Source organism: Indicator indicator, chromosome 8 (assembly GCF_027791375.1).
Source record: "Indicator indicator isolate 239-I01 chromosome 8, UM_Iind_1.1, whole genome shotgun sequence".
NCBI classification, from domain to species: domain Eukaryota; kingdom Metazoa; phylum Chordata; class Aves; order Piciformes; family Indicatoridae; genus Indicator; species Indicator indicator.
In genome coordinates, this window is record NC_072017.1 from 30,926,912 (window position 1) to 30,953,199 (window position 26,288).

General features: G+C 45.2%; 1 protein-coding gene across 2 annotated transcripts in view; it reads left to right on the forward strand.

Moving 5' to 3' along the window:
* GRID2 (glutamate ionotropic receptor delta type subunit 2) overlaps positions 1-26,288 on the forward strand; it is a 1,038,631-nt gene that overhangs the window by 874,555 nt on the left and 137,788 nt on the right. For both annotated transcript variants that reach the window (XM_054382934.1, XM_054382935.1), the window contains one exon: positions 4,872-5,184. In XM_054382934.1, coding sequence (XP_054238909.1) covers positions 4,872-5,184 — 313 coding nt within the window. The remainder of the gene's footprint in view (positions 1-4,871; positions 5,185-26,288) is intronic.

Sequence of the window (26,288 nt, forward strand, 5' to 3'; positions counted from 1 at the left end):
CCTGCAGATATTCAAGGTGAGGCTGGAGAAGGTCCTGGGCAACCTGATCTGGTTGGGGATGTCCCTGCTGACTGCAGAGGGGGTTGGACTTGGATGAGCTTTGGACATCCCTTCCAACCCAGACCATTTTATGATTCTATGATTCTGTGATTCTGTGATCCACAGCCTATTTGGGCAACCTGTTGTTTCACCTTCTTCACAGTGAAGAATTTCTTCCTTAGACTTAATCTAAACCTACCTTCTTTAAGTTTAAAGCCATTATCCCTTGTCCTACCACTGCAAGCCCTTGTTAAAAGTCTCTCCCCATCATTCCTGTAGGCCCCCTTTAGGTGCTGGAAGGCCTCTGTGATGCCTCCCCAGAGCCTTCCTGGGCAGTGTAGGCACAGTGCCAGGTCATGGTGAACTTTACTGTCCTCTGCTCTTTTTTTCATTCAGTTTCATTCATCAGAAAGATGTTAGACATCTAAGATGCTGATAGATGCTTCGGCGTTGCACTGCAAAAGCTAAGAGTTTTACATGTTTTTAATTCAGATTGGCACCTTTACATCCAAATATGGACATAATTGCATAAATTTCCCTTTCTGTCTCAAAAGCATTAAGTGAGCCTTGATTTCTTCAAACTGATATATTCTCTGATCCAGCTTGACAGGTTAATGACAAGCATTTAATTTTTTTCATCTTCCAGTTTTGATAGAAGTTGACAGAATCTATATATAATTAAAAATGCTCACTATCAGTGGATCTACTTACCCTTAAGCTTGGTTTTCTGCTAGACAGGTTGTTTTCTGGTAAACTGGTGTTTAGCACACAATCACAGTATCATAGAATCACTGAATGTTAGGGGTTGGAAGGGACCTCCAAAGCTCATCCAGTCCAACCCCCCTGCCAGAGCAGGAGCACCTAGAGCAGATCACACAGGAACACAGCCAGGTGGGGGTTTGAATCTCTCCAGAGAGGGAGACTCCACAACCCCCCTGGGCAGCCTGTTCCAGTCTTCTGTCACTCTCACAGGGCAACAAATTTTCTTCATGTTTCCATGGAACTTCCTATGCCTCAACATCCACCACTGCCCCTTGTGCTGGCATTGGGCATCACCCAGCAGAGCCTGGCTCCAGCCTCTGGGCACTCCCCCTGCACATCTTTAGCAACAGCAATGAGGTCACCTCTCAGGCTCCTCCTCTCCAAGCTCCAGAGCCCTCAGCTCCCTCAGGCTCTCCTCATAAGTAAGATGTTCCACTCCCTTCAGCATTTTTGTGGCTCTGTGCTGAACTCTTTCAAGCAGTTTCCTGAGGACCTTCTTGAACTGAGGGACCCAGAACTGCACACAGTATTTCAGATGCAGCCTCAGCAGGGCAGAGGGGGAGGAGAACCTCCCTGGATCTGCTGGACACACTCCTCTGAATGCACCCCAGGACCCCATTGGCCTTCCTGGCCCCCAGGGCACATTGCTGTCCCATGCAGAACTTGTTGTCCCCCAGCACTCCCAGGTCCTTCTCCCCAGGGCTGCTCTCCAGCAGATTCCCTCCCAACCTGTCCTGCTGCAGTTTATTGTTCCTTCCCAGGTGCAGGACTCTGCACTCATCCTTGTTGCACCTCATTAGGTTCCTCTCTGCCCAGCTCTCAGTCTGTCCAAGTCTCTCAATGGCCTCACAGCCTTCAGGTGTCTCAGCCAAGCCTCCCAGTTTGGTATCATCCACAAACTTGCTTTGCACCTTTCTCACTGGAGCTAGGATCTGACTGCTAGCAGATACTCAAATCACTTGATCAGAAACATTATAATCAAATAATAGAGACTCAGATGTTCTGAATATTTTCATGGACAATTATGGTGAGATTTTTACTTGGGTTACTGACTGAGTTTGTTGGGCAGTTAAATCATCACTCACAGAAAACTGTTAGGAAGGAAAATAAAGAGAATTCACGAAGCTCAGTGGATAAAGAACTGGCTTGATGGCTGCACCCAAAGAGAGGCTGTCAATGTGGAGGTTGTCCAGGTGGAGGCCAGTGACAAGTGGAGTCCCTCAGGGACCAGTCCTGGGACCAGACTTGTTCAACATCTTTCTTGTTGGCATGGACAGAGGCATTGAGTGCACCCTCAGCAGGTTTGCTGATGACACCAAGCTGTGTGGTGCAGCTGACAGCTGGAGGGAAGGGATCCATCCAGAGGGACCTGGACAGGCTGGAGAGGTGAGCCCATGGCAACCTCATGAGGTTCAAGAACACCATGTACAAGTCCTGCAGCTGGGTCAGGGCAATCCCAAGCACCAATACAGGCTGGGCAGGGACTGGCTGGAGAGCAGCCCTGAAGAAAAGGCCTTGGGGGTGCTGGGGGATGAGAAGCTCAACAGGAGCCAGCAGTGAGCACTTGCAGCCCAGAGAGCCAAGCAGAGCCTGGGCTGCAGCAAGAGAAGTGTGGCCAGCAGGGCCAGGGAGGGGATTCTCCCCCTCTGCTCCACTCCGCTGAGACCACACCTGGAATACTGCATCCAGTTCTGGAGCCTCTGTTACAAGAGGGATCTGGAGTTGCTGGAAGGTGTCCAGAGAAGGGCCATGAGGATGAGCAGAGGGCTGGAGCTGCTCTGCTCTGGAGACAGACTGAGAGAGTTGGGGCTGTTCAGTCTGGAGAAGAGAAGGCTCTGAGGAGACCTTCTTGTGGCCTTGCAGGATCTGAAGGGGGCTCCAAGAAAGCTGGGGAGGGACTTTTGAGGGTGTCAGGGAGCAATAGGACTGGGGGGAAGGGATCCAAGCTAGAGGAGGGTAGATTTAAATTGGATGTTAGGAAGAAATTCTTCCCCATGAGGGTGGTGAGACACTGGCACAGGTTGCCCAGGGAAGTGGTGGAAGCCTCATCCCTGGAGGTTTGTGCAGCCAGGCTGGATGTGGCTGTGAGCAACCTGCTGTAGTGTGAGGTGTCCCTGCCCATGGCAGGGGGGTTGGAACTGGCTGATCCTTGAGGTCCCTTCCAATCCTGACAACTCTATGTTTCTATGAAGCCATGCTTTCAGCTGTGCACATTGACACAGCTTCGCTTAAGACACTAAAGAATCTCACCCACAAATGAAAGGTGAAACTCTCTTCCATGGCTTTTAACCATGGCAGTAGTTTCAAATACTTTTTCTCTCCAGATCATCAGGTCTCCAGCTATCTTCCACCACTTCTTGAAGTCAATGAACAATTAATATAAATTGTCATGATCATTTTAACTGAAGTCTTAAGTGTACTGTGATGAAAAGGAATGTTTGGACCATGGGCTGCCGACTGATTTGCAGATAGCATTAAAGGAGCCCAGCTGATTTACAAATTTGATTCTAATCAATTTCAGCTGCCATACTTTCCCCACTTCACATTTCACATTTCGTTTCTAAGGAGATAGTTATCTCTTTTTGCAAGAAGAAAGAAATTCAAGAGAGTTAATAAAATATGACAGAGCTTTTGTGCTCCCCTCACCCTCTTCCAAAGGACCACACACTGCTTTAAGCCAAACTGAAACAAATTCAAGCAAATCAGTAGCAGCTTAAAGTATTTTAAGTCCTCTTTTTCCTATTAAAATACCAAGAATTTGCAGTCTTTTTGCTCAGTATTTGGACTTTTTTAAATGAATGTCTCTGCTTTAATTATCTCTTGTTTTTACTGCTGTTCTGATTGTACCTGGGAAAAATAAAATAGCACCTGCTGCAATTGTACCTGGTGTCTCTGGAGACTCTATATGCAGATAATGCTGTGAGAAGCAGTGATGAGATGAAGGAAATTTATTCATCCTCTTCTCATCTGAAATGGGTTCTTTAAATTGCAAAAAAAAAAAATGCAAATGGCAGAAAGCAATGGCAAGGTAACTGCAGGACAGGTTGGCACAGAGAGGAGTTGCTTAGCATGAGGATACAGAGGAATTAATAGTAAAGGAAACCATGAAATAGTAAATAGGAGTAAACGAGGCATGAAAATGATTAGGGGAGTGGAAGGACAGACTGAGGGAGCTGAGGGCTCTTTAGCTTAGAGAAGAGGAGCCTGAGAGGTGACCTCATTCATGTTGATAAAGATGTTCAGGGTGTGTGCCCAGAGGCTGGAGCCAGGCTCTGCTGGGTGATGCCCAATGCCAGCACAAGGGGCAGTGGTGGAAGCTGAGGCATAGGAAGTTCCATGGAAACAGGAGGAAACATTTTTTTTCCCTGTGAGGGTGACAGAAGACTGGAAGAGGCTGCCCAGGGGGGTTGTGGAGTCTCCCTCTCTGGAGATATTCAAGACCCCCCTGGATGTGTTCCTGTGTGATCTGCTCTAGGTGCTCCTGCTCTGGCAGGGGGGTTGGACTGGATGAGTTTTCAAGGTCCCTTCCAACCCCTAACATTCTGTGATTCTGTGAATATCTGATTTTCTGCACTTCTGCCTCTGCAGCCAAAATTGATGTTATTTCCAGAATTTCTATTGCCCCCAGTGCAGTGGCAGTGGCCCCCTGTCATGTGGTCAAAATGTTGGATATCCTGTGGCTGCACCAGGCAAATAATTTCCCCAGGTGTGAAGTGCTGTACACAAGGGCTGCCTTTTGCCACAGTGACAATGATGCATTCAATGGTAAAAATGATCAGAAGTAGATTTCCTCCAGGTGTTACCTATGTTTGAAATTGTTGATTCTCTGGAAAACCACAGTCTGGAGAGCTAATATGCCCCAATCCACCAGGTGAGGTTTGCTTACAGAAACTGAGACCCATGGTGCAACTCTTCTGTTCCAGCCCTGGTCACATCTGTGTCCACATATATGATGCTTAGGTACTGGCCTTGGCAGCTGCTTCTCCATCAGTTTAGCTGCTAAAAATCACAGCCTGACAAAGAACTTTTCTGTAGCTCCTGCTTATGTTCTCTCTCCCTTTTTTCCTCAGAGAGCTGATATAGGGATCTCTGCCCTAACCATCACACCTGACAGGGAGAACGTGGTGGACTTCACAACACGTTACATGGACTACTCCGTGGGCGTGCTGCTTCGAAAGGCAGAGAAGACAGTGGACATGTTTGCCTGCTTGGCACCTTTTGACCTCTCCCTCTGGGCATGCATAGCTGGCACTGTGCTCTTGGTAGGGCTGCTGGTATACCTCTTGAACTGGCTCAACCCTCCACGCCTGCAGATGGGGTCCATGACTTCCACCACCCTCTACAACTCCATGTGGTTCGTGTACGGATCCTTTGTGCAACAAGGTAACAGACTGTAATAAAATAGATATGTTTGTATTTTTATAGGTATATTTTCTGTAGTTATACTTTTTATATTTATAATTTTTATATTTTATAATTATATATTTTATATTTATGTATTTATAGTTATAAATTTTATATTTTTTTATATTTGTATTTTTATATTTATACATTTTATACTTATATTTTTATATTTATATTTTTCACATTTATATTTTTTATATTTATACATTTTATATTTATCTTTTTATATTTGTATTTTTATATTTAACTTTTAATATTTATATTTTTATATTTATACTTTTTATATTTATACATTTTATATTTATACTTTTTATATTTATATTTTTATATTTATACATTTTATATTTATACTTTTTATATTTATATTTTTTATATTTATACATTTTATATTTATATTTTTTATATTCATACATCTTATATTTATACTTTTTATATTGGTATATTTTATATTTATATTTTTTATATTTATACTTTTTACATTTATATTTTTTATATTTATACATTTTATATTTATATTTTTATATTCATCCATTTTATATTTATACTTTTTATATTTATATTTTTCATATTTAAACATTTTAATTTTTTTTGCATTTATATTTTTATATTTATACTTTTTATATTTATATCTTTTACATTTATATTTTTATATTTATACATTTTATATCTATATTTTTATTTTTATATATTATATATATAATATATATATTATATATACATATAATATGTATATATTTATAGATAGATAGATATATTTTATTTCTATATATTTTATATTTATATATTTTATATTTATACTTTTTATATTTATACATTTTATATTTAGGCTTTTCTTTTTTTTTTTTTTTCTATTTATATATTTCATATTTAATATTTTCTGGGGGCTGGTGTCTTCAGACACCGCCATAACTTACTTACAAAGCATATTTGCAGGTTCTGCTATTGGGTTGTGAGTGATACGTTCCACTTATGAAGACAGTTAAGTAGTCTGAGCACAAATCTGAGCATTTCTAATACAGGAGGGAAAGTGGAAATTCTGGAGCTGCAATCTGCAGTTTCCTACCGGGAGGATTCTGTAGATAATTAGCCAGGGGCTCACTGCTTGCTCCTTTGTCCAATACCTTCCCAGATGCTGTGACTGTAATTCAAGTGGCTCTTGGTGTGGAGAGGGCTAAGGAGCCTCCCTCCCTTGTGCCCAGTTCACAGTCTGGAGCTTTTCCTTGGCACAGAGCGAGCTAAGGAACCTCCCTCCCTTGTGCCCAGTTCACAGTCTGGAGCTTTTCCTTGGCTCAGAGAGGGCTAAGGGCCTCTCTCCCCTCATGCACAGTTCACAGTCTGGAGCTTTTCCTTGGCTCAGAGAGGGCTAAGGGCCTCTCTCTCTCATGTACAGTTCCACAGGCTGTAACAGTGCAGCTCTTCCAGGATTCAGTTTTCTTGGGGCTTTTCCCCTTTCTGCCTCTGGTGCAGGGCTCTCGGAGTGTTGTTGCCTTGGTCCAGGTGCAAGGTGTGGTTTGCCTGCTAGGATGGACTCTTCAGATGCAACTCCAGCAGCATTTGGCTCTTGCTGCTGTCTGGGTGAGCACAAGGCCAATTGCCTACCTGCTCAGCTGCTTAAATACTGTCCCAAGACAATGAATGCCCTTTGGTACCAGAGAAACCTGCTAGCTGAACCTCTAGGATGGGGCACATCCAGACATGGCCAGGGGCACACACAGTTCACAGCTGTGTTACCAGGTGAATTACACCTGCTGCACCTTCACCTGGACCATCTGCACCCCAGGAAGCATCCAGGTTTGCACATTCACAGGTGCTTAACCCATTGTATGAGCTAGGGCATGTTTTGGGGCTTGTCCCTTCAGGACAGAGGCAGAGGGAGATTCTGCCTCTGAGAGAAAATGTGTGTATCCTTCCCACTGCTACAGCCCACAAGGGACTGGGAGCACTGGAGAGCTTTGTGCTTTAAGGTTTCTAAGACTTTTGGCTGCCCAGTATGGGAACTGTAAGAAGTTTGGAGCACTACATGCTAGCTTGTTTGGGTTTCTAGTGGTCTAATTAGGGAAGGAGGACTTTTCTCTAGGAAAAAAACAATAGTATTTCATAGTTAATGTGAGTGCTGTGTTCTCATGCAAAAGGCAGATGTTGGGATTTGGCTTTTGAATTGAGTTTAGACTAGTCACCAGTGCTAAATGGTTATTGTGTCTGATATTCTTTCCTCCCTTGTCTGATTTATCTCAATTTTCCTATGCAACATTTAGACTCAACTTTCTCAGGCTCTCCTGGATGCTTTCTCAGTCCTCTCTAGCATCTGGTGTAGCCCAAGCTATTCCCCAATTCTGTTTGTATTCCCAAGTCCTTCACAATCTACCTCTTCTGGCAGAACTTTAACCATGCATCCTAAGGACATCAAGGACTAAAGCTCTTGGTTTGGTCTATACTACTTAAAATTTTGGTCTGTGGATTAGGGTTGTAATCCAAGGTGGAATAAGAAAGCACAGCTTCATATGAGGACAAAGAATTAGATACCTGAGCTAAAAGCAGAGCAAGCACCTTCTGGCATGTCCATGTCACTGTTTGTCAATCCCTCCTGGCACTGCAGGTAAAGCTATTTGTAATTACATGGAGCATCTGCTCTACCAACAGCCATGCCTGCTGCTGTCTTAAATTGCCCAGATAGTGTTTGGTTTGGTTTGGTTTGGTTTGGTTTCAACATGGATTTGGATGGAAGACTGCCAGAAAATGAATCATATTTGTGGAATACTGGCAACTTGGACATTGCATTATTCCATTCGAAGCAATCAGATGACCTCCATCAAAGCTAAAGGTATACAGGAAACCTTTTCAAGTAGGAAACTCCTAGAAGGGTTAAAAAAAGGCTGAGTTAACACTGCCATCCAAAACCAGGTGAAAAAAAATTAAAATTAATTAAATTCAATTAATTAAGTAATTAAAATTAAATTCCCACAAGAGCTATGGTTTTAAACACAACCTAAATACATTACTTCTACAATCATCATTTACTTGGCCAGCTGAGTACAGCTGAAGAGGTTCTTTCATGTTTGCTGGGGACTTTTTTATTATTTTTTAAAGAAAACCAAAGACTTCAGAGCCAGCTGAGACGTAAAAAAGTTTCTTGAATGCATTTTTGTGGGCTCATAAAGTTTTCTTTCTGTCCAAAATATTTGCAGTGTGGCTGTTTAGGGAATCCAAATGTGAGAGAGCAGTTGGTCTGTTACAGAAATGGGCTCATTTTTTATGCCAGCCTATTAGGTTAAAACTTCTGAAATAGTTTCTTCACTGCATGTATGAAACTAATTTTGCATAGGTTTACTGCCTGATATTAGTCTTAGCATCCCTGCTGTACTCAGAGCCTCACAGGATGTTAGGGGTTGGAAGATCATTGAGTCCAACCCCCCTGCCAGAGCAGGACCAGAGAACCCAGCACAGGTCACACAGGAACACATCCAGACAGGGCTGGAAAGTCTCCAGAGAAGGAGACTCCACAACCTCTCTGGGCAGCCTGCTCCAGTGCTCTGGGACCCTTACAGTGAAGAAGTTCCTCCTCATGGTGAGGTGGAACCTCCTGTGCTGCAGTTTACATCCCTTGCCCCTTGTCCTATCCCAGGGTGCAACTGAGCGGAGCCTGTCCCCTCCCTCTTGACCCCCAGCCCTCAGATATTGACAGACATTGATTAAATCCCCTCTCAGTATTCTCCTCTCCAGACTAAGCAGCCCCAGGGCTCTCAACCTCTCCTCATCATGCAGTGCTCCAGTCCCTTCCACATCCTTGTAGCCTTCCCTTGGACTCTCTTGAGTAGATTTCTGTCACTCTTGAACTGGGGAGCCCAGAACTGGATGCAATATTCCAGGTGTAGCCTCACCAGGGCAGAGTAGAGGAGGAGGAGAACCTCCCTGGATCTGCGGGACACACTCCTCTGAATGCACCCCAGGACCCCATTGGCCTTCTTGGCCACCAGGGCACATTGCTGTCCCATGCAGAACTTGTTGTCCCCCAACACTCCCAGGTCCTTCTCCACAGGGCAGATCAGCTCCTAACCTGTACTGGTACAGTTTATTACTCCTTCCCAAGTGCAGGACTCACAACATCCTTAGTCCTTAAAAGCTTTATAGGAGACTGCCCAGCAACGGTTGGAAGGAGGCCAATCACATACTTCTGTCACTTGAATTACTATCTGCATTGTTTTCCTTTTGTCTATCCAAGTAAGACTGTGTGGCCTGGCGTCCTGAAGTTTCCTAAATCATAGGTCCATTGCAGGGCCTGCAAGGGAGCCCTTCAACAGTTGCTCAATTAACTTCATAAAGAAAGGGGATGGTTGACCATCCAGTAGAAAGGACTGCTTCTGAAGGCTTAAAGGGAAGCCTTGAATTAAGCAGGAAGATGAGAAAGATATTGGATGAAAAGAACTGGGACGACATGACAAGAAAAGCAAACAAGCCAAAACAAAACAAAACAAACAAAACCAAACAAACATACAAAAAGGAAAGAAAATACAAAACAACAAAGAAAAGGACTTTGCTGCACGAGATCTGTGACCACTCCCCATGGTAAGAGGGTCAACTCATGAGATGCAACTGTGGCAGGAGTACCAAAAGTGTTGTTTGACTTCAGAAAAAGAAATTCACAGAACCTGGTAGGTGAAAGGTTTGCAGAGAGAGATCCTGCTACCCTACCAAGTGGATTTTCAGCCCAGCTCCTTAGAGTACACTAGAATAATATAAAGTGCTCACTCAGTTCCTACTGAGTGAGAAGAATCTATCGATAATCTTCCTTCAAACATTAAACAAGACAGTCCTTAATTTGCTAGGTGGAACAATGGCACAAATTTAATAGAGTTGATGCTAAAATATATGAAACTTACAGACCTGTTGAAATGTAAAGACTCACAATGGGTAGAACCTGCAGCACAGGAGGTTCCATCTCAGGATGAGGAGGAACTTCTTCACTGTGAGGGTCCCAGAGCACTGGAACAGGCTGCCCAGAGAGGTTGTGGAGTCTCCTTCTCTGGAGCTTTTCCAGATCCATCTGGATGTGTTCCTGTGTGACCTGTGCTGGATTCTCTGGTCCTGCTCTGGCAGGGGGGTTGGACTGGAAGATCTCTGGAGGTCCCTTCCAACCCCTAACATCCTGTGAGCCTGTGATAATTCAGGGGAAAAGAGTAAGGGGTCTGCTTCTACCGTGAGCCTGTATTTCACCTTCACTTTCAACATTTGTGAACACAGACAAATGAAAGTAATTTCCACTGCCAAGATAACTGGCTGTTGTGGGGATTTTGCCTCTGTTTTCACTCAAGAGAAAAATTCCATGGGTTTTACTTCATTTGAAATAGCAAATCATAGAGTCATAGAGTCATAGAATCAGTCAGTGTTGGAAGGGACCACAAGGATCATCCAGTTCCAACCCCCCTGCCATGGGCAGGGACACCTCACACTACATCAGGCTGGCCAGAGCCTCATCCAGCCTGGCCTTAAACACCTCCAGGGATGGAGCCTCAACCACCTCCCTGGACAACCCATTCCAGGCTCTCACCACTCTCATGGTGACAAACTTCTTCCTTATGTCCAGCCTGGATCTCCCCACTTGCAGCTTTGTTCCATTAACCTGTTGGTCTTAATTCCTCATTGACATATCTTAAGTTTGGCAGAATGGAGCATTTCAAATACTGTCACATGCCCTTCAGAAGTCCTTCAGCTGCTGACTTAAAAGATGGTGGTGTCCTCATTTCTGCTATCAAAACATGCAGCCAAAGATGCTTTTGTATCCTGCACTGACAGAAAGCAAGCAGCAGGAACCAAGGATTGCTCCTGCTTTGACAGCCCTGCATTCTTTGTTTGGGGCTAGTGAGTGTATTTTGGTGGTGTCTTCTTCTTTCCCCTAGCTGGAGGAAAGATTTGCAAGCCCATAGGCTAGGTGCAGACCTGCCACAGCTCTGAAAAGAGACCTTTAGAGCAAAAATGCAAGTTAGTCTTGAAGGAAACTCATAGCCTGTGTTGACTGTGTGCCATTGTGGCCAAGAAGGCCAATGGGATCCTGGGGTGCATTAAGAGGAGTGTGTCCAGCAGGACCCCATGGCTGGGGGTTGGAACTGGATGATCTTTAAGGTCCCTTCCAACCTAAACAACTAAATCAATGAATTCTATGTTTTGAACCAGTGCATAATGTTTTGAGACTCATGTAACATAGAAATGATGATATCAAACTGGGGGAGAGGCTGACACCTGTCAGGCTGTGCTGACATCCAACCAGAGCTGGACAGGCTGAGAGCTGGGGGCAGGAACACCTCAGGAAGGTCAAGAAGGACAAGGGCAGGGTCCTGCAGCTGGGGAGGAATAACAGCAGGCAACAGGACAGGTTAGAGGCTGCCCTGCTGGAAAGCAGCTCCACAGAGAAAGACCTTGGAGTGCTGGTGGGCAGCAAGTTCTGCATGGGACAGCAATGTGCCCTTGTGGCCAAGAGAGCCAAGGGGAGCCTGGGGGGCAGCAGGAAAAAGTGTGGCCAGCAGGGCTGGGGAGGTTCTGCTCCCCCTCTGCTCTGCCCTGCTGAGACCACAGCTGCAATCCTGTGTCCAGTTTGGGGCTCCCCAGGTCAAGAGAGACAGAGACCTGCTGGAGAGAGTCCAAGGGAGAGCCAGGAGGATGCTTAGGGGACTTGAGCATCTCCCCTGGGAAGAGAGAGTGAGAGTCCTGGGGTTTTTTGCCCTTCTCTAGACACATTCCAGCATCTCAACATCTTTCTTGAACTGAGGGGCCCACAACTGGATACAGCACTCAAGGTGTGGCCTCACCTTTGCTGAGTACAGGGCAGAATGACTTCCCTGCTCTTTCTGATCCAGGCCAGGATGCCATTGGCCTTCTTGGCCACCTGGGCACACTGCTGGCTCATGTTCAGCTGCTGTCAACCAGTAACCCCAGGTACCTCTCTGCCTGGCTGCTCTCCAGCCACTCTGACCCCAGCATTTAGCACTGCTTGGTGTTTTTGTGGCCGATGTGTGAAGTTCCTCATCATGTTGAGATGGAACCTCCTGTGCTGTAATTTATATCCATTGCCCCTTGTATTATAGAAACTTTGCCCAATTTTTGTGTTATTCTATCCAAACACATTTTTTCCCTTTCTCTTCAGCTCAGGTATTGCCATTCCCTCCAATTTTGCTCTCACTGGAACGTGCCAGTGTTGGAAACTGCCATATCAGTAAGAATTTAAAAAATAAACCCAGGCTATCTCAGAGCTAATGTGGTTTGCTGTTAACTGAATCACCTAGCTGCAGTGGCACAGTGTCTATATGTACTTGCTGAGAACCTCCTTCAGTGTCCTGAAGGTTTTCTATTAGCTTCCTACTACTTTATGGGCTCTTCTTATGAGATACTCTAGAGAACATTCTGCTCTTGCCATTACTGAAGGAAACAAATTATTTAAGAAACAGAAGTTCAGCTTTTAGAGTTATTCCCAACCCTCTTTGCGTAATAGGTTGGTTTTTTGAGGCAGATGAAATGCTGCATAATTATTACTTGCAGAACAAAGTTCTAGAAGATTTTGGGCTGGGAGCAGCCTCTCGATTTTGCACAAGTAATAACCTCACAAAGTTCAATCAGGACAAGTGCAGGGTCCTGCAGCTGGGGAGGAATAACAGCAGGCACCAGGACAGGTTAGAGGCTGCCCTGCTGGAAAGCAGCTCCACGGAGAAAGACCTTGGAGTGCTGGTGGACAGCAAGTTCTGCATGGGACAGCAATGTGCCCTTATGGCCAAGAGAGCCAATGGGAGCCTGGGGGGCAGCAAGAGAAGTGTGGCCAGCAGGGCTAGGGAGGTTCTGCTCCCCCTCTGCTCTGCCCTGCTGAGACCACAGCTGCAATCCTGTGTCCAGTTTGGGGCTCCCCAGTTCAAGAGAGACAGAGACCTGCTGGAGAGAGTCCAAGGGAGAGCCAGGAGGATGCTTAGGGGACTTGAGCATCTCCCCTGGGAAGAGAGCCTGAGAGCCCTGGGGCTGTTTAGTGTGGAGAAGACTGAGAGGGGATCTGATCAATGTTTTACTTTGAATTCTTCTGTAAGAAGAGTTATTTCTGGACTGATCTGGCAGGATTTTAGATTATGCAGGTAAAGATGCAAAGCACTGTCTAACTTCACAGAATCACAGAATTGTCAGAGTTGGAAGAGACCTCAAGCATCCTCCGGTTCCAACCCCCCTGCCATGGGCAGGGACACCTCACACTACAGCAGGTTGCTCACAGCCACATCCAGCCTGGCTGCAAAAACCTCCAGGCATCAGGCTTCCACCACCTCCCTGGGCAACTTGCTCCAGTCTCTCACCACCCTTATGGGGAAGAATTTCTTCCTAACATCCAATCTGAATCTACCCATTTCTAGTTTTTAGCTCCATTCCCCCCAGTCCTATCGCTCCCAGACACCCTCAAAAGTCCCTCCCCAGCTTTCTTGGAGCCCCCTTCAGATCCTGGAAGGCCACAAGAAGGTCTCCTCGGAGCCTCCTCTTCTCCAGACTTGGAACTGTCTGTGAGAAGGAGAAGCAGGCAGCTGTGTTTTTTATAGGTTGTTTGGGTTTGGGTTGTTTTTTTGCTCTACCAGGAGATCCCTTTAAAATATCTGAGTCATTCAAGATTGAATCACTTCTCACTGATTGCAACCAACCAAAGATTCCCTACAGTTTTATACCTGGGGTTTGACCATAGCAGAGTGGGTGCTTGAAGGGTTCTTTTCTGCTGAGACCTCACCAGTCTTGCTTAGCCTAGCAAAGCTATGAAATGAATGATGTGAAAGCATCACTGCTGGGCCTGGGGTTTGTCCCCTTTGTTCCAAATGCTGGTCACAACTGGAGGTTTTGATTGGTCATCAGTGGTGTCAGTAATGGCCAATTATGTTCATAATACCCAGCAAATGAGCAAATCTTACTGTTTGCCTTGTTTAAATTACATTTCACAAGAGCAGTCAAGCAGGCTCCAAGCCTTCTAAGTCATTCTAATACTTCTCAGATGGTGAAAACCACTCAGTATTCTCAGCCTTCCTCCTTGTGTTACCACCCAAGGGGTGATATAATCCTCCTGAAATGCACTGCCTGGAGTGTGCTGTTGCTTAATGAATGACTTCATCTTGCTTATCTCACTCTGGGCATATCCCTATCAGCAGGAAACCATTGTGCTGTAACAATGTCTTTTCCTTGTGACATTTTCTCTTAATGAGCTGTACAACAGTCTCTATGTGGCTGATATTCAGAGGAAAACTCTGAAAGCATTTGGAAATGAAAAAAAAATTAATAAACAGCATTAGAAATCAATTATATCTTCGCAGGAAAAGCCTTAGTAGAGAAACTTAATTTTTTTTGTTTTAAAAAAATAAAAAATAATTCAGATTTTGAAAATCAAGAAAGATCCTGAGACTAAGACCAAGTTCCTACTTTGGACTCTGCGTGTGATCTACTTGATGACTGTAGAAACTCCATGTGATGTCCTGGATCTCAGTTCTCAGCTGTAAAATGGAGATGTCACCTACCTTGGGTCATAGAAAAGGTGGTTTATATCTTGTGATAGAACCCAACATTTAAATGGTGCTCCCATTCAAACTGAGAATTTTCATTGCTCTTCAAACTAAGGCCAAGTCTTGGCATGTTGCTGTAACAAGGGGAGCAGACTTGCTAAGCCTAAAATACACAGCACCAAGTTGGGAAAGAGTAAGTCAGATACCCAACCTTAGCAAACAAACCAGTCTCCCTATTTTTTTTTCATATCCACCAGTGGCTATCTTTGCAGCGTTATAGTTCCACCTCCAGACATGACATCACCAAATTCTCATTTTATTCTCTTAAATCTAGGCTTAGTGTTAGTATTTATGGGACAGCAATGTGCCCTGGTGGCCAAGAAGGCCAATGGGATCCTGGGGTGCATTCAGAGGAGTGTGTCCAGCAGATCCAGGGAGGATCTCCTCCCCCTCTGCTCTGCCCTGCTGAGACCTCATCTGGAATACTGCATCCAGTTCTGGGCTCCCCAGTTCAAGAGTGACAGGGATCTGCTGGAGAGAGTCCAAGGGAGAGCTGTAAGGATGCTAAATAGATTGGAGCACTGCCTGGTGAGGAGAGGCTGACACCCTCAAAAATCCTTTCCCAGCTTTCTTGTAGCCCCCTTCAGATCCTGGAAGGCCACAAGAAGGTCTCCTCAGAGCCTTCTCTTCTCCAGACTGAACAGCCCCAACTCTCTCAGTCTGTCTCCAGAGCAGAACAGCTCCAGCCCTCTGCTCATCCTCATGGCCCTTCTCTGGACACCTTCCAGCACCTCCAGATCCTTCTTGGAACAGAGGCTCCAGAACTGGACCCAGAGCTCCAGGTGTGGTCTCAGCAGAGTGGAGCAGAGGGGGAGAATCCCCTCCCTGGCCCTGCTGGCCACACTTCTCTTGCTGCAGCCCAGGCTCTGCTTGGCTCTCTGGGCTGCAAGTGCTCACTGCTGGCTCCTGTTGAGCTTCTCATCCCCCAGCACCCCCAAGGCCTTTTCCTCAGGGCTGCTCTCAAGCCAGTCCCTGCCCAGCTTATATTGGTGCCTAGGATTGCCCTGACCTAGCTGCAGGACCTGGCCTTTGGTCTTGTTGAACCTCATGAGGTTGCCATGGGCTCACCTCTGCAGCCTGTCAAGATCCCTCTGGATGGATCCCTTCCCTCCAGCCTGTCTGCTGCACCACACAGCTTGGTGTCATCAGCAAACCTGCTGAGGGTGCCTCAATGCCACTGTCCATGTCAGCAACAAAGATGTTGAACAAGCCTGGTCCCAGCACTGATCAAAACCAAATGAGGCAAAAGACAAAGTAGAATTGGATATCTGTGGCACCTATATAGCTTTCTGTTGTCTTTCAAATCATCCTAGGGTGACTATTTTCCTCCTAATTGCTACGACTTCTAATATGAGTTTATATTACACTTGGGTAAAGAATGGATAAATTAGGTTCAGGTCAAGTAATCAGTTTTGATCTATCAGAGTTCACCTGTGTACACTCCATCCTTGTTCAAGGCAACAGGGGAGAACAACTTAGCCAGGAGCTGAATGTCCCAGGTTAACTTGGGTTTGCTGGGCAACTCATGGTAGTTTCCCATTGCTTTTCTGGGCTGTGGGAAGTCCTTCCTCTTCAACAGCTGTGTCCACCCATGAGGCTCTCCTTCACACCAGTAGCTGGTGGGTAGATGCCAGGAAAATGCCCACAGAGACAGGAAGAGCAAAGTGAATTTGAAGCTGTTGACAGAAAAGTTTCCCTTCTTCAGCTGTTGATTTTCTTTTTTTTCCGTAGACCTCTTGTAATAAAAAAATGTGTATGCAAGGCCAAAAGTAACATTGAAAGGACATAAATCATGACACCAAACTGATCTTTCAACTCAGTTAACCAACCCATTGCTTTCCCCTATTGCTTGAATGAAGGTCCACTGGTAGCAAAGATTTTAAAATGAGAGCTGTTGGGGTTTTTTATTTGTATTTTCCATTTAGTTGCTTTCCCAGCATGCAGATTAAGGGGATTGCCTTCATTACAACACATCCTGGTGTAGGAACTTCCTGCTGCTTAAGTTTTGTTCTTCCATTGGCAGCAGGAGAGGAGAGAGATCATAAAGTAGGACTTTACTTTTGCAGTGCTTTGGCAGTTAGTGAGGTGGTGTTGGGTTAAAACTGGGTGATACCTCATCTACCAGACAGAAGCTGAGATGAAGGAACATGTGTGGTTTAGACTGAAGAGCCTCCTGCCCCCACATTAAGGTGAAGATGGCAGTGAGGGGTAAAGATAGAAAGCTTCTGCACACAGGCTATTAAGGAATGGTGATAACAAATCTGTTTAGTGGGAGTGTTCATTGTTCATGGCCACTGTTCATACTTGGGAATAGAACAGCTTTAGGTATGGGCACATATTCCCTTCTCACAACAGATTCTTCAGTTTTCACAGGCTCACAGGATGTTAGGGGTTGGAAGGGACCTCTGGAGATCTTCCAGTCCAACCCCCTGCCAGAGCAGGACCAGAGAATCCAGCACAGGTCACACAGGAACACATCCAGATGGGGATGGAAAGTCTCCAGAGAAGGAGACTCCACAACCTCTCTGGGCAGCCTGTTCCAGTGTCACTGTCACCCTCACAGTGAAGAAGTTCCTCCTCATGTTGAGGTGGAACCTCTTGTGCTGGAGTTTCCATCCATTGCCCCTTGTCCTATCACAGGGTGCAACTGAGCAGAGCCTGTCCCCTCCCTCTGGACCCCCAGCCCTCAGATATTTATAGACATTTATTAGATCCTCTCTCAGTCTTCTCTTCTCCAGACTAAGCATCCCCAGGTCTTTCTGCCTCTCCTCACCAGGCAGTGCTCCAGTCCCTTCAGCATTCTTGTAGCCCTCCCCTGGACTCTCTCCAGCAGATCCCTGTTCCTCTTGAACTGGGGAGCCCAGAACTGGATGCAATATTCCAGGTGAGGTCTCACCAGGGCAGAGCAGAGGGGGAGGAGAACTTCCCTGGATCTGCTGGACACACTCCTCTGAATGCACCCCAGGACCCCATTGGCCTTCTTGGCCACCAGGGCACATTGCTGTCCCATGCAGAACTTGTTGTGCCCCAGCACTCCCAGGTCCTTCTCCCCAGGGCTGCTCTCCAGCAGATCCCCTCCCAGCCTGTCCTGCTGCAGTTTATTCTTCCTTCCCAGGTGCAGGACTCTTCACTCATCCTTGTTGAACCTCATTAGGTTCCTCTCTGCCCAGCTCTCAGTCTGTCCAAGTCTCTCAAATGGTGATATGTGATGGTTTGAAACTCTGTTTAGTGGGAGTGTTCATTGTTCATGACCAGTGTTCATACTTGGTAACAGAACAACTTTAGATCTGAGCACATATTCTCTTCTTGCAATAGCTTCTTTTACTTTTGAGTCTATCCACAAAGAGGAAAACCCTCCCTACCCGATAAAATCATCTTTGAAGCAGGAAAAAATCTGGCTGTGATCTTTATGGCAGGGTGGCAGGTGATTTGCAGTCCAAACCCAGGTTATTCAACTTTCAAACATAAGCCTTTGTATTAGTAATTTTCATCAATAAATTACACTACAGACTTATTCTCACTGAGACTTAAAAGGCTTAGGGTTGGTTTCTTTCCAAGACTCTTTATGAGCTGTCACACTACTACTTCAGGTCACCTGAGTTTCAGAAAGCACTTTGATTCCCACATCACAGGATGTACCTGAAGTGGAGCTTTGGGCTCAGTTTTCAAATGTGTTATTTAGGAACCTAATTAGAGTGCCTGCATTAGTGATGATTGCATTCTGTAAGGTTAGGAGTTCAGCACACAGAAACACTCTGGGAAGTAGAAGATTACTCGAATTAGTGACATGAAGACTGAACTGATGTAGCTGAGATGTCTGTTATTCACTTGTCAGGTGCCACTCTGTCATGATGGGTGCTTGGAAATCTTGCATGAACATATTTACAAAGCATCTCATAATACTCCAAAAGCTCAAGCAGACAAAAATGCTTTTCAGTATGTGATCTCTCTTTACAAACTTCCTTCCCCCCTGAAATCTGGAGTCACAGACCTCTGCAGAGGTTAAAGGAAAGATGATGGGGAAAGTATCTGTCAAATGATGTGGAGGCCATGCTGAAATGATTGTTTGTCCTTACAGTCTCACTGAATTGCCTTTGGCTTGCTTCATAGCTGCTTGCTTTCAGCCAACGAGGACCCTTTCTCCCTTGTGTTCATAATGGCTCCCTGCTCTCTTAGCTAAAGCAGCACTTTAATACCTCATTAATGATGCTGTTTGGTTTAGTGCTCATTGTACATACAGATGGCCTGGTTTCAGTCCATTGTTCCTTCTGCCATCCCAGAAGAAGCTGTGAATAACACTATTGGTAGGCTGTGGAAAGGCCAGCACCATGCAAACTGCTTGTCACAGCTTCTTAGCCACCCACCTACAGATATGTACCACAGGGAGAGAGAGAGAGAGAGAGAGGGGTAGAGAGGGAGGGAGGGAGGGAGGGAGACAGAGAGAGAGAGGGAGATAGATAGGTAGAGAGATAGATAGATAGATAGATAGATAGATAGATAGATAGATAGATAGATAGATATAGATGGATAGATAGATAGATAGATAGATAGATAGATAGATAGATAGATAGATAGATAGACAGACAGAGGTAGGTAGATAGGGAGAGAGAAAGAGAGAGAGAGGTAGATAGATGGATAGATAGATAGAGGGATGGATAGATAGATATAAATAGATAGGGAGAGGAAAAGAGACAGAGAGAGGTAGATAGAGAGATAGAGGGAGATGGAGAGATAGATAGATAGATAGATAGATAGATAGATAGATAGATAGATAGATAGATAGAGGGAGGGAGATAGATAGATAGATAGATATAGATGGATAGATAGATAGATAGATAGATAGATAGATAGATAGATAGATAGATAGATAGAGATAGATAGATAGATGGATAGATAGATAGAGGGAGATAGATAGATAGATAGATAGATAGATAGATAGATAGATAGAGGGAGGGAGATAGATATAGATGGATAGATAAATAGATAGATAGATAGATAGATAGATAGATAGATAGATAGATAGATAGATAGATAGATAGAGATAGATAGATAGAGGGAGGGAGATAGATAGATAGATAGATATAGATGGATAGATAAATAGATAGATAGATAGATAGATAGATAGATAGATAGATAGAGATAGATAGATAGATAGAGATAGATAGATAGATAGATAGATAGATAGATAAATAGATAGACAGATAGAGGTAGGTAGATAGGGAGAGAGAAAGAGAGAGAGAGGTAGATAGATGGATAGATAGATAGAGGGATGGATAGATAGATATAAATAAATAGGGAGAGGAAAAGAGAGAGAGAAAGAGAGAGAGAGGTAGATAGAGAGATAGAGGGAGATGGAGAGATAGATACATAGATAGATAGATAGAGGGAGGTAGAGAGAGAGAGAGGTAGATAAATATAGAGAGATGGATAAATAGAGGGAGATAGGGAGAGAGAGTGAAAGACAGAGAGGTAGATAGAGAGATAGAGGGAGGAAGATAGAGATAGATAGATAGATAGATAGATAGATAGATAGATAGATAGATAGATAGATAGATAGATAGATAGAGGTAGGGAGAGAGAGAGAAAAAGAGAGAGAGGTAGGTAGAGAGATAGAGAGAGAGAGGGAGAAAGAGCGGGAGAGAGATAGAGAAAATCCGTGAAGTTTTAGCTTTAGCATTTGAATTCAGCCATTAGTAATCAGGAAACTGGGTCTCAGGATCTCTTGAAATCTAATCAGAAGGGTTGCTACTGTGCAAGGTCATGTGTTAAGATCAAGTGTCAATACTCTCTAAAATAGTACCAAGCCTGTATCATAGAACCATAGAATCATAAAATAGTCTGTTTTGGAAGGGACTTCCAAAGGTCATCTAGTCCAACCCCAACTAGATCAGGTTGCACAGAATTCTGTCCAGCCTCACCTTGAGTATCTCCAGGGGTGAGGCTTTCAACCACCTCCCCGGGCAACCTCTTTCAGTGTTCCACCACCCTCATGGTGCAGAACTTGTTCCTCACATCCAATCTCAATCTGCTCTGCTCTAGTTTGAAGCCATTGCCCTCAATCTATCACTGCAGGACTTTGTAAGCCCTCCCTCTGCAGCCTTCTTATAGCCCCCTTCAGGTCCTGGCAGGCTGCTCTTAGGTCTCCCTGGAGCCTCCTCTTCTGCAGGCTGAACACCCCCAGCTCCCTCAGCCTGTCCTCAAATCATTGAAAAGCATTCAGAGAAGCTGCCAACAGTGCCTTTATGTAGGCATGCAGTCAGGTACAATCTGAATGGCATATATCACAGTGCTGTAGGAGAGGGTCCCCAGAAGCTCCTTGTGTTTGTTAAACATGTGATGAGCTCTGCTCTGTGCACCTCTCTCTGTGCATATGGATGGAATTATATCACATAAAATTACTATCCTATGTTGTAAAAGCAGGGCAGAGCTTCTCTTGAGCAAACAGCCAGACTTAGTGCACAGCTATTTATGATTAAGTAATTGAAGCCCTAGATTAAATTTGAAAGCCTGCTAAGTCTTTGGATAAAATTGTGTGTTTCAGCAGTGTTAATGCTAGGAAGGACATGGATCTGATGGAGCACGTCCAGAGGAGGGCCAGGAAGATGACCAGGGGGTTGGAGAATCATAGAATGGTCCTTTCCTGCCCAGACCATTCTATGATTCTATGGAGCAGCTCTGCTACAAGGACAGGCTGAGGGAGCTGGGGGTGTTCAGCCTGCAGAAGAGAAGGCTCCAGGGAGACCTAAGAGCAGCCTGCCAGGACCTGAAGGGGGTTCCAGGAAGGCTGCAGAGAGACTGTTTGCAAAGGGCTGCAGGGACAGGATGAGGGACAATGGCTTCAAACTAGAGCAGAGCAGATTTAGATTGGATGTGAGGAACAAGCTCTGCACCATGAGGGTGGTGGAACACTGGAAGAGGTTTCCCAGGGAGGTGGTTGAGGCTCCTTCACTTTGGATATTCAAGGTGAGGCTGGACAGGGCTTTGGGCAACCTGATCTAGTTGGGGATGTCCCTGCTGACTACAGGGAGGTTGGGCTGGATGAGCTTTGGAGGTTCCTTCCAACCTGGACCATTCTATGATTCTGTGATTCTGTGATTCTATGATTCTACAATTCTATGATTTTGGGAAACTTCTTCGTTAGAGGTGTGCAGGAAGCTTCACAGTTGCCATGAGATCATAGATATAGTAATCAAAGGCTTTGCTTTCAAATATCAGTATTCAAGTGCTATTTCAGCATCTGGATATGTGTACTATAAGCCTAGCAGTGCTTCATCTAAGAGCTGCCAATAGCTTCAGCAACCACCAGCAGATGCCTCCAATTTTCAAAGTTTAGCTTTAGCCATCATTCTTCTTTACTACTGACAGCAGGAGAGAAAAAGGAAATACACTTTTGTGGTACATCTTCCAGAGCTATTAGAAGCACTGTAAGGTCCATCTATCCCCTGTCTCTGTGTAATTATGTTGTACAAGTCACTACAACCTAGTGGCATTTGACCATTGCAATGCTCTTAATGGTTGGGGGAAAAAAAACCCCAAATGGTAATTTGTTTTGTAGTTCTAGGCTAAAAAGTCAGAAATTAATTCCTACAGCTCTTGGAGATTTAGACTGTAAATACTACCTGATAGAAATGCAGATCTGGTTAACGTCTGTGGTTGAAGTATCAATGGTACCAGGAGAAGCTAGAGCCCAGCCATTTGCTGTATGGTGACATCTGCTGTGTGCTTCCCTTCCCAACTTTTGCCTCCTTGTCACAATTTCATAGAATCATAGAATCAACAAGATTGGAAAAGACCTCAGAGATCATCAAGCCCAACCTATCCCCCAGCACCTCATGGGTTAGTTAAACCCATGGCTTCAAGTGCCACATCCAAGCCTTTTTTGAACACCTCCAGGGGTGGTGACTCTACCACCTCCCTGGGCAGCACATTCCCATGGCCAATTACTTTTTCTGGGAAGAACTTTCTCCTCACCTCCAGCATAAATTTACCCTGGTGCAGCTTGAGACTGTGTCCTCATGTTCTGGTGCTGGTTGCCTGGGAGAAGAGCCCAACCCCCACCTGGCTACAACCTCCCTTCAGGGAGTTGTAGACAGCAATGAGGTCTCCCCTGAGCCTCCTCTTCTCCAGGCTAAACACCCCCAGCTCCCTCAGCCTCTCCTCACAGGGCTGTGCTCCAGACCCCTCCCCAGCCTTCTTGCCCTTCTCTGGACACATTCCAGCATCTCAACATCTCTCTTGAATTGAGGAGCCCAGAACTGGACACAGCACTCAAGGTGTGACCTAACCAGTGCTGAGCACAGGGCAGGATGACTTCCCTGCTCCTGCTGGCCAAACTATTCCTGATGCAGGTCAGGATGCCATTGGCCTTCTTGGCCACCTGGGCACACTGCTGGCTCCTGTTCAGCTGCTGTCACCCAGCACCCCCAGGTCCCTTTCAGCAAGGTGGATGGCAAGAAACAATTTACTGTTGGGAAGGGAATTACAAAGGTACTGTAACTAATATGTTATGCTAACATCATTTTAATCAGGTAATTATTGAAGGACTCTCTGGCCTTTAAGGACATTGATTTAATGGAAATTAATGATTGAACACTGTTTGTGTAACATTATCATTGCTAGTGATGCAGAAAATTGGAATCTCAGCTCAGCTGAAAACAGGTTAGACTTTCCATTATCATTAGATCCCTTGCTTTTGGAATGCACTCTGAGACCCTTTTCCATGCTTTCAGTGTGGGTTTTATCTCACATTTCCAGAGGAAAAAAAAAAAAAAAAAAACAAGGGAAAATGTTCCTCATTGTAGCATTCTCATTTCTAATCAGAGGCTTGAATTGCTGTTTAATATAGCCTTAAACAAAGTCCATTAGATTTTAATTTTGACCTGCTATTGCTTCTCTGATGAACCAGTTTCTGGGTTTTGTTTTTCTTTTTCATTCTCTGCTTTCTTCTCTGCAGACCTGATCATTATGTTTAGGATGAACAGAGTTTCATTTTACAGAGTGATTTTACAGCTATGGAAAAGCTTCAGCTTTAAAAAGTAGTAGCAGACAGGGAACAGTTCTCCCTAGATTATTCTGAGGCTGAATCCTGCATGGTCTCATTGCAGCTTAGAGTGATTTCAAAGAGGCACTGACCCATTCCTTCTCCAAATGGAAATGGTGAATGTTAGAGGAAACCTGTGTTCAATACCTGTGAATTAAGACCAAATTAAAGCTGACCTTTATAGGTATAACTCCCATTTACCTAGAGGCATGTTGCATCTGACTGCCATCCTTGATTTGCTCTTAGTGATGCTCTTATCATAAATTCTTTTTCAGCTGTGTAGAGCCCCTGACACTTGTGTATAAATTAGATCCAGCAGGAAAAGGGAGCCTCTGCCTAAACAAGGGACTGGAGCATGCAGTGAGTAGCTGTGTCTGACAGACATTTGCACACAGATTAATTTTCAAACAAAATTTAATCAAGGATGTCTAAAACAGTTCCTGCTGTATCTTGGCAGGGTTTAACTAGGGAGTCTGGTGGCCAAATGATTAGCCCTCTGTCACTAGAATGAAGCCATTACAGCAGAGACAGCAAGCAGAGCAGGGTGGCTATTTGCAGACACATAGATAATTTGGCAATGGAAGACTCAAACTCATAAACACTCTGCAGGTTGCTAACCCTGTGGTGAACCAAGACTAGCAGGCTAAAATGCTTTGCAGTGGGTAGGACTATCCCTTTACTTGATAACACAAGGGGCAATGGATAGAAACTCCAGCACAGGAGGTTCCATCTCAACATGAGGAGGAACTTCTTCACTGTGAGAGCACTGGAACAGGCTGCCCAGAGAGGTTGTGGAGTCTCCTTCTCTGAAGACTTTCCAGCCCTGTCTGGATGTGTTCCTGTGTGACTTGTGCTGGATTCTATGGTCCTGCTCTGGCAGGGGAGTTGGAGTCAGTGATCTCCAGAGGTCCCTTCCAACCTCTAACATCCTGTGATCTGTGTGACCTGTAATCTGTGTGATGCTAAGGCATTTTCTAGCTTCTGAGAGGAAGGTTTCAAAGAGCATGAGTGAGGATCCTGTCTTTCAAGCAAAATACTTTGTGAGCAGCCGTTTGGGCCATCTTTTGTGTCTTTGTATTTATGCATTATTTTAGGTGTCAAGGCCTTCTGATCTGGTTTAGGGAAGAGGTACACGAGGTTGCAACTTGGTGAGGGCTTACTGGCAGTGCCACTGGTCCTTGATTAGCTCCAGCATTTGAAATCTCAGCATGGCTAATCTCTTCCTATCGATGGAACACAGCTAAGCAATGAGCCTTAGTATGCAAACTAAATGCCAAAGTCAAATCCAAACAGATGCAGAAGGGAGGATTTTCAGAGGGAGTTCAGAAGATATGAAATATAACTTCGAGGTGATTACTGGTTAGCAGAAGCCAAAAGAGACAGGCTTACATGGTAATCTCTCATTCACATTGGATCTGGCTCATGCCTGGACTCCTTGGGAGGAGAGTGGAGGGAACCTACATCTACCTTGTGAGGCTCAACAAGAGCAAGTGCAGGGTTCTGCACCTGGGCCAGAACAATCCTCACTGTCAATACAGGCTGGGAGAGGAGGGGAGAGAAAGCAGCCCTGAGGAAAAGGCCTTGGGGGTGCTGCTGGATGAGAAGCTGGCCAGGAGCAGGCAGTGTGAGCTTGCAGCACAGAAGGCAAATCCCAGCCTGGGCTGCATCCAAAGCAGCATTGCCAGCAGAGCCAGAGAGGTGATTCTGCCACTTTGCTCTGCTCTGCTGAGACCTCACCTGCAGTGCTGTGTGCAGGTCTGGAGCTCTCAGTACAGGAAGGACATGGACCTGATGGAGAGGGTCCAGAGTAGGGCCATGAAAATGCTCAGGATTTGGAGCAGCTCTGCTCTGAGGACAGGCTGAGGGAGCTGGGGGTGTTCAGCCTGCAGAAGAGAAGGCTCCAGGGAGACCTAAGAGCAGCCTGCCAGGACCTGAAGGGGGCTCCAGGAAGGCTGCAGAGAGACTGTTTGCAAAGGGCTGCAGGGACAGGATGAGGGACAATGGCTTCAAACTAGAGCAGAGCAGATTGAGATTGGATGTGAGGAACAAGTTCTTCACCATGAGGGTGGTGGAAACCTGGAAGAGGTTTCCCAGGGAGGTGGTTGAGGCTCCTTCCCTGAAGATATTCAAGGTGAGGCTGGACGAGGCCCTGGGCAACCTGATCTAGTTGGGGATGTCCCTGCTGACTGCAGGGAGGTCAGACTGGATGAGCTTTGGAGGACCCTTCTGTTCTGCACCATTCTATGATCTTATGATTCTACCTGCACAAGGCTGTGCATGTACCTTCAGGCGAGCTGGCTTCCAGAGCTGTCGATAAGGATCCCTAAGCATGTATAAGATGTAGCTTCTCAAACTACTTTGCATGTTTCAGATGACTAAAAGCAATTTGAAATAAGCCTGCAGGAGAAGAAATGTCATCTCAAATATTCTCCCTGTCATGTAAAAGGGAGAAATAAATGAGGCAGGCTTTCTTTTGTGGTTCGTTG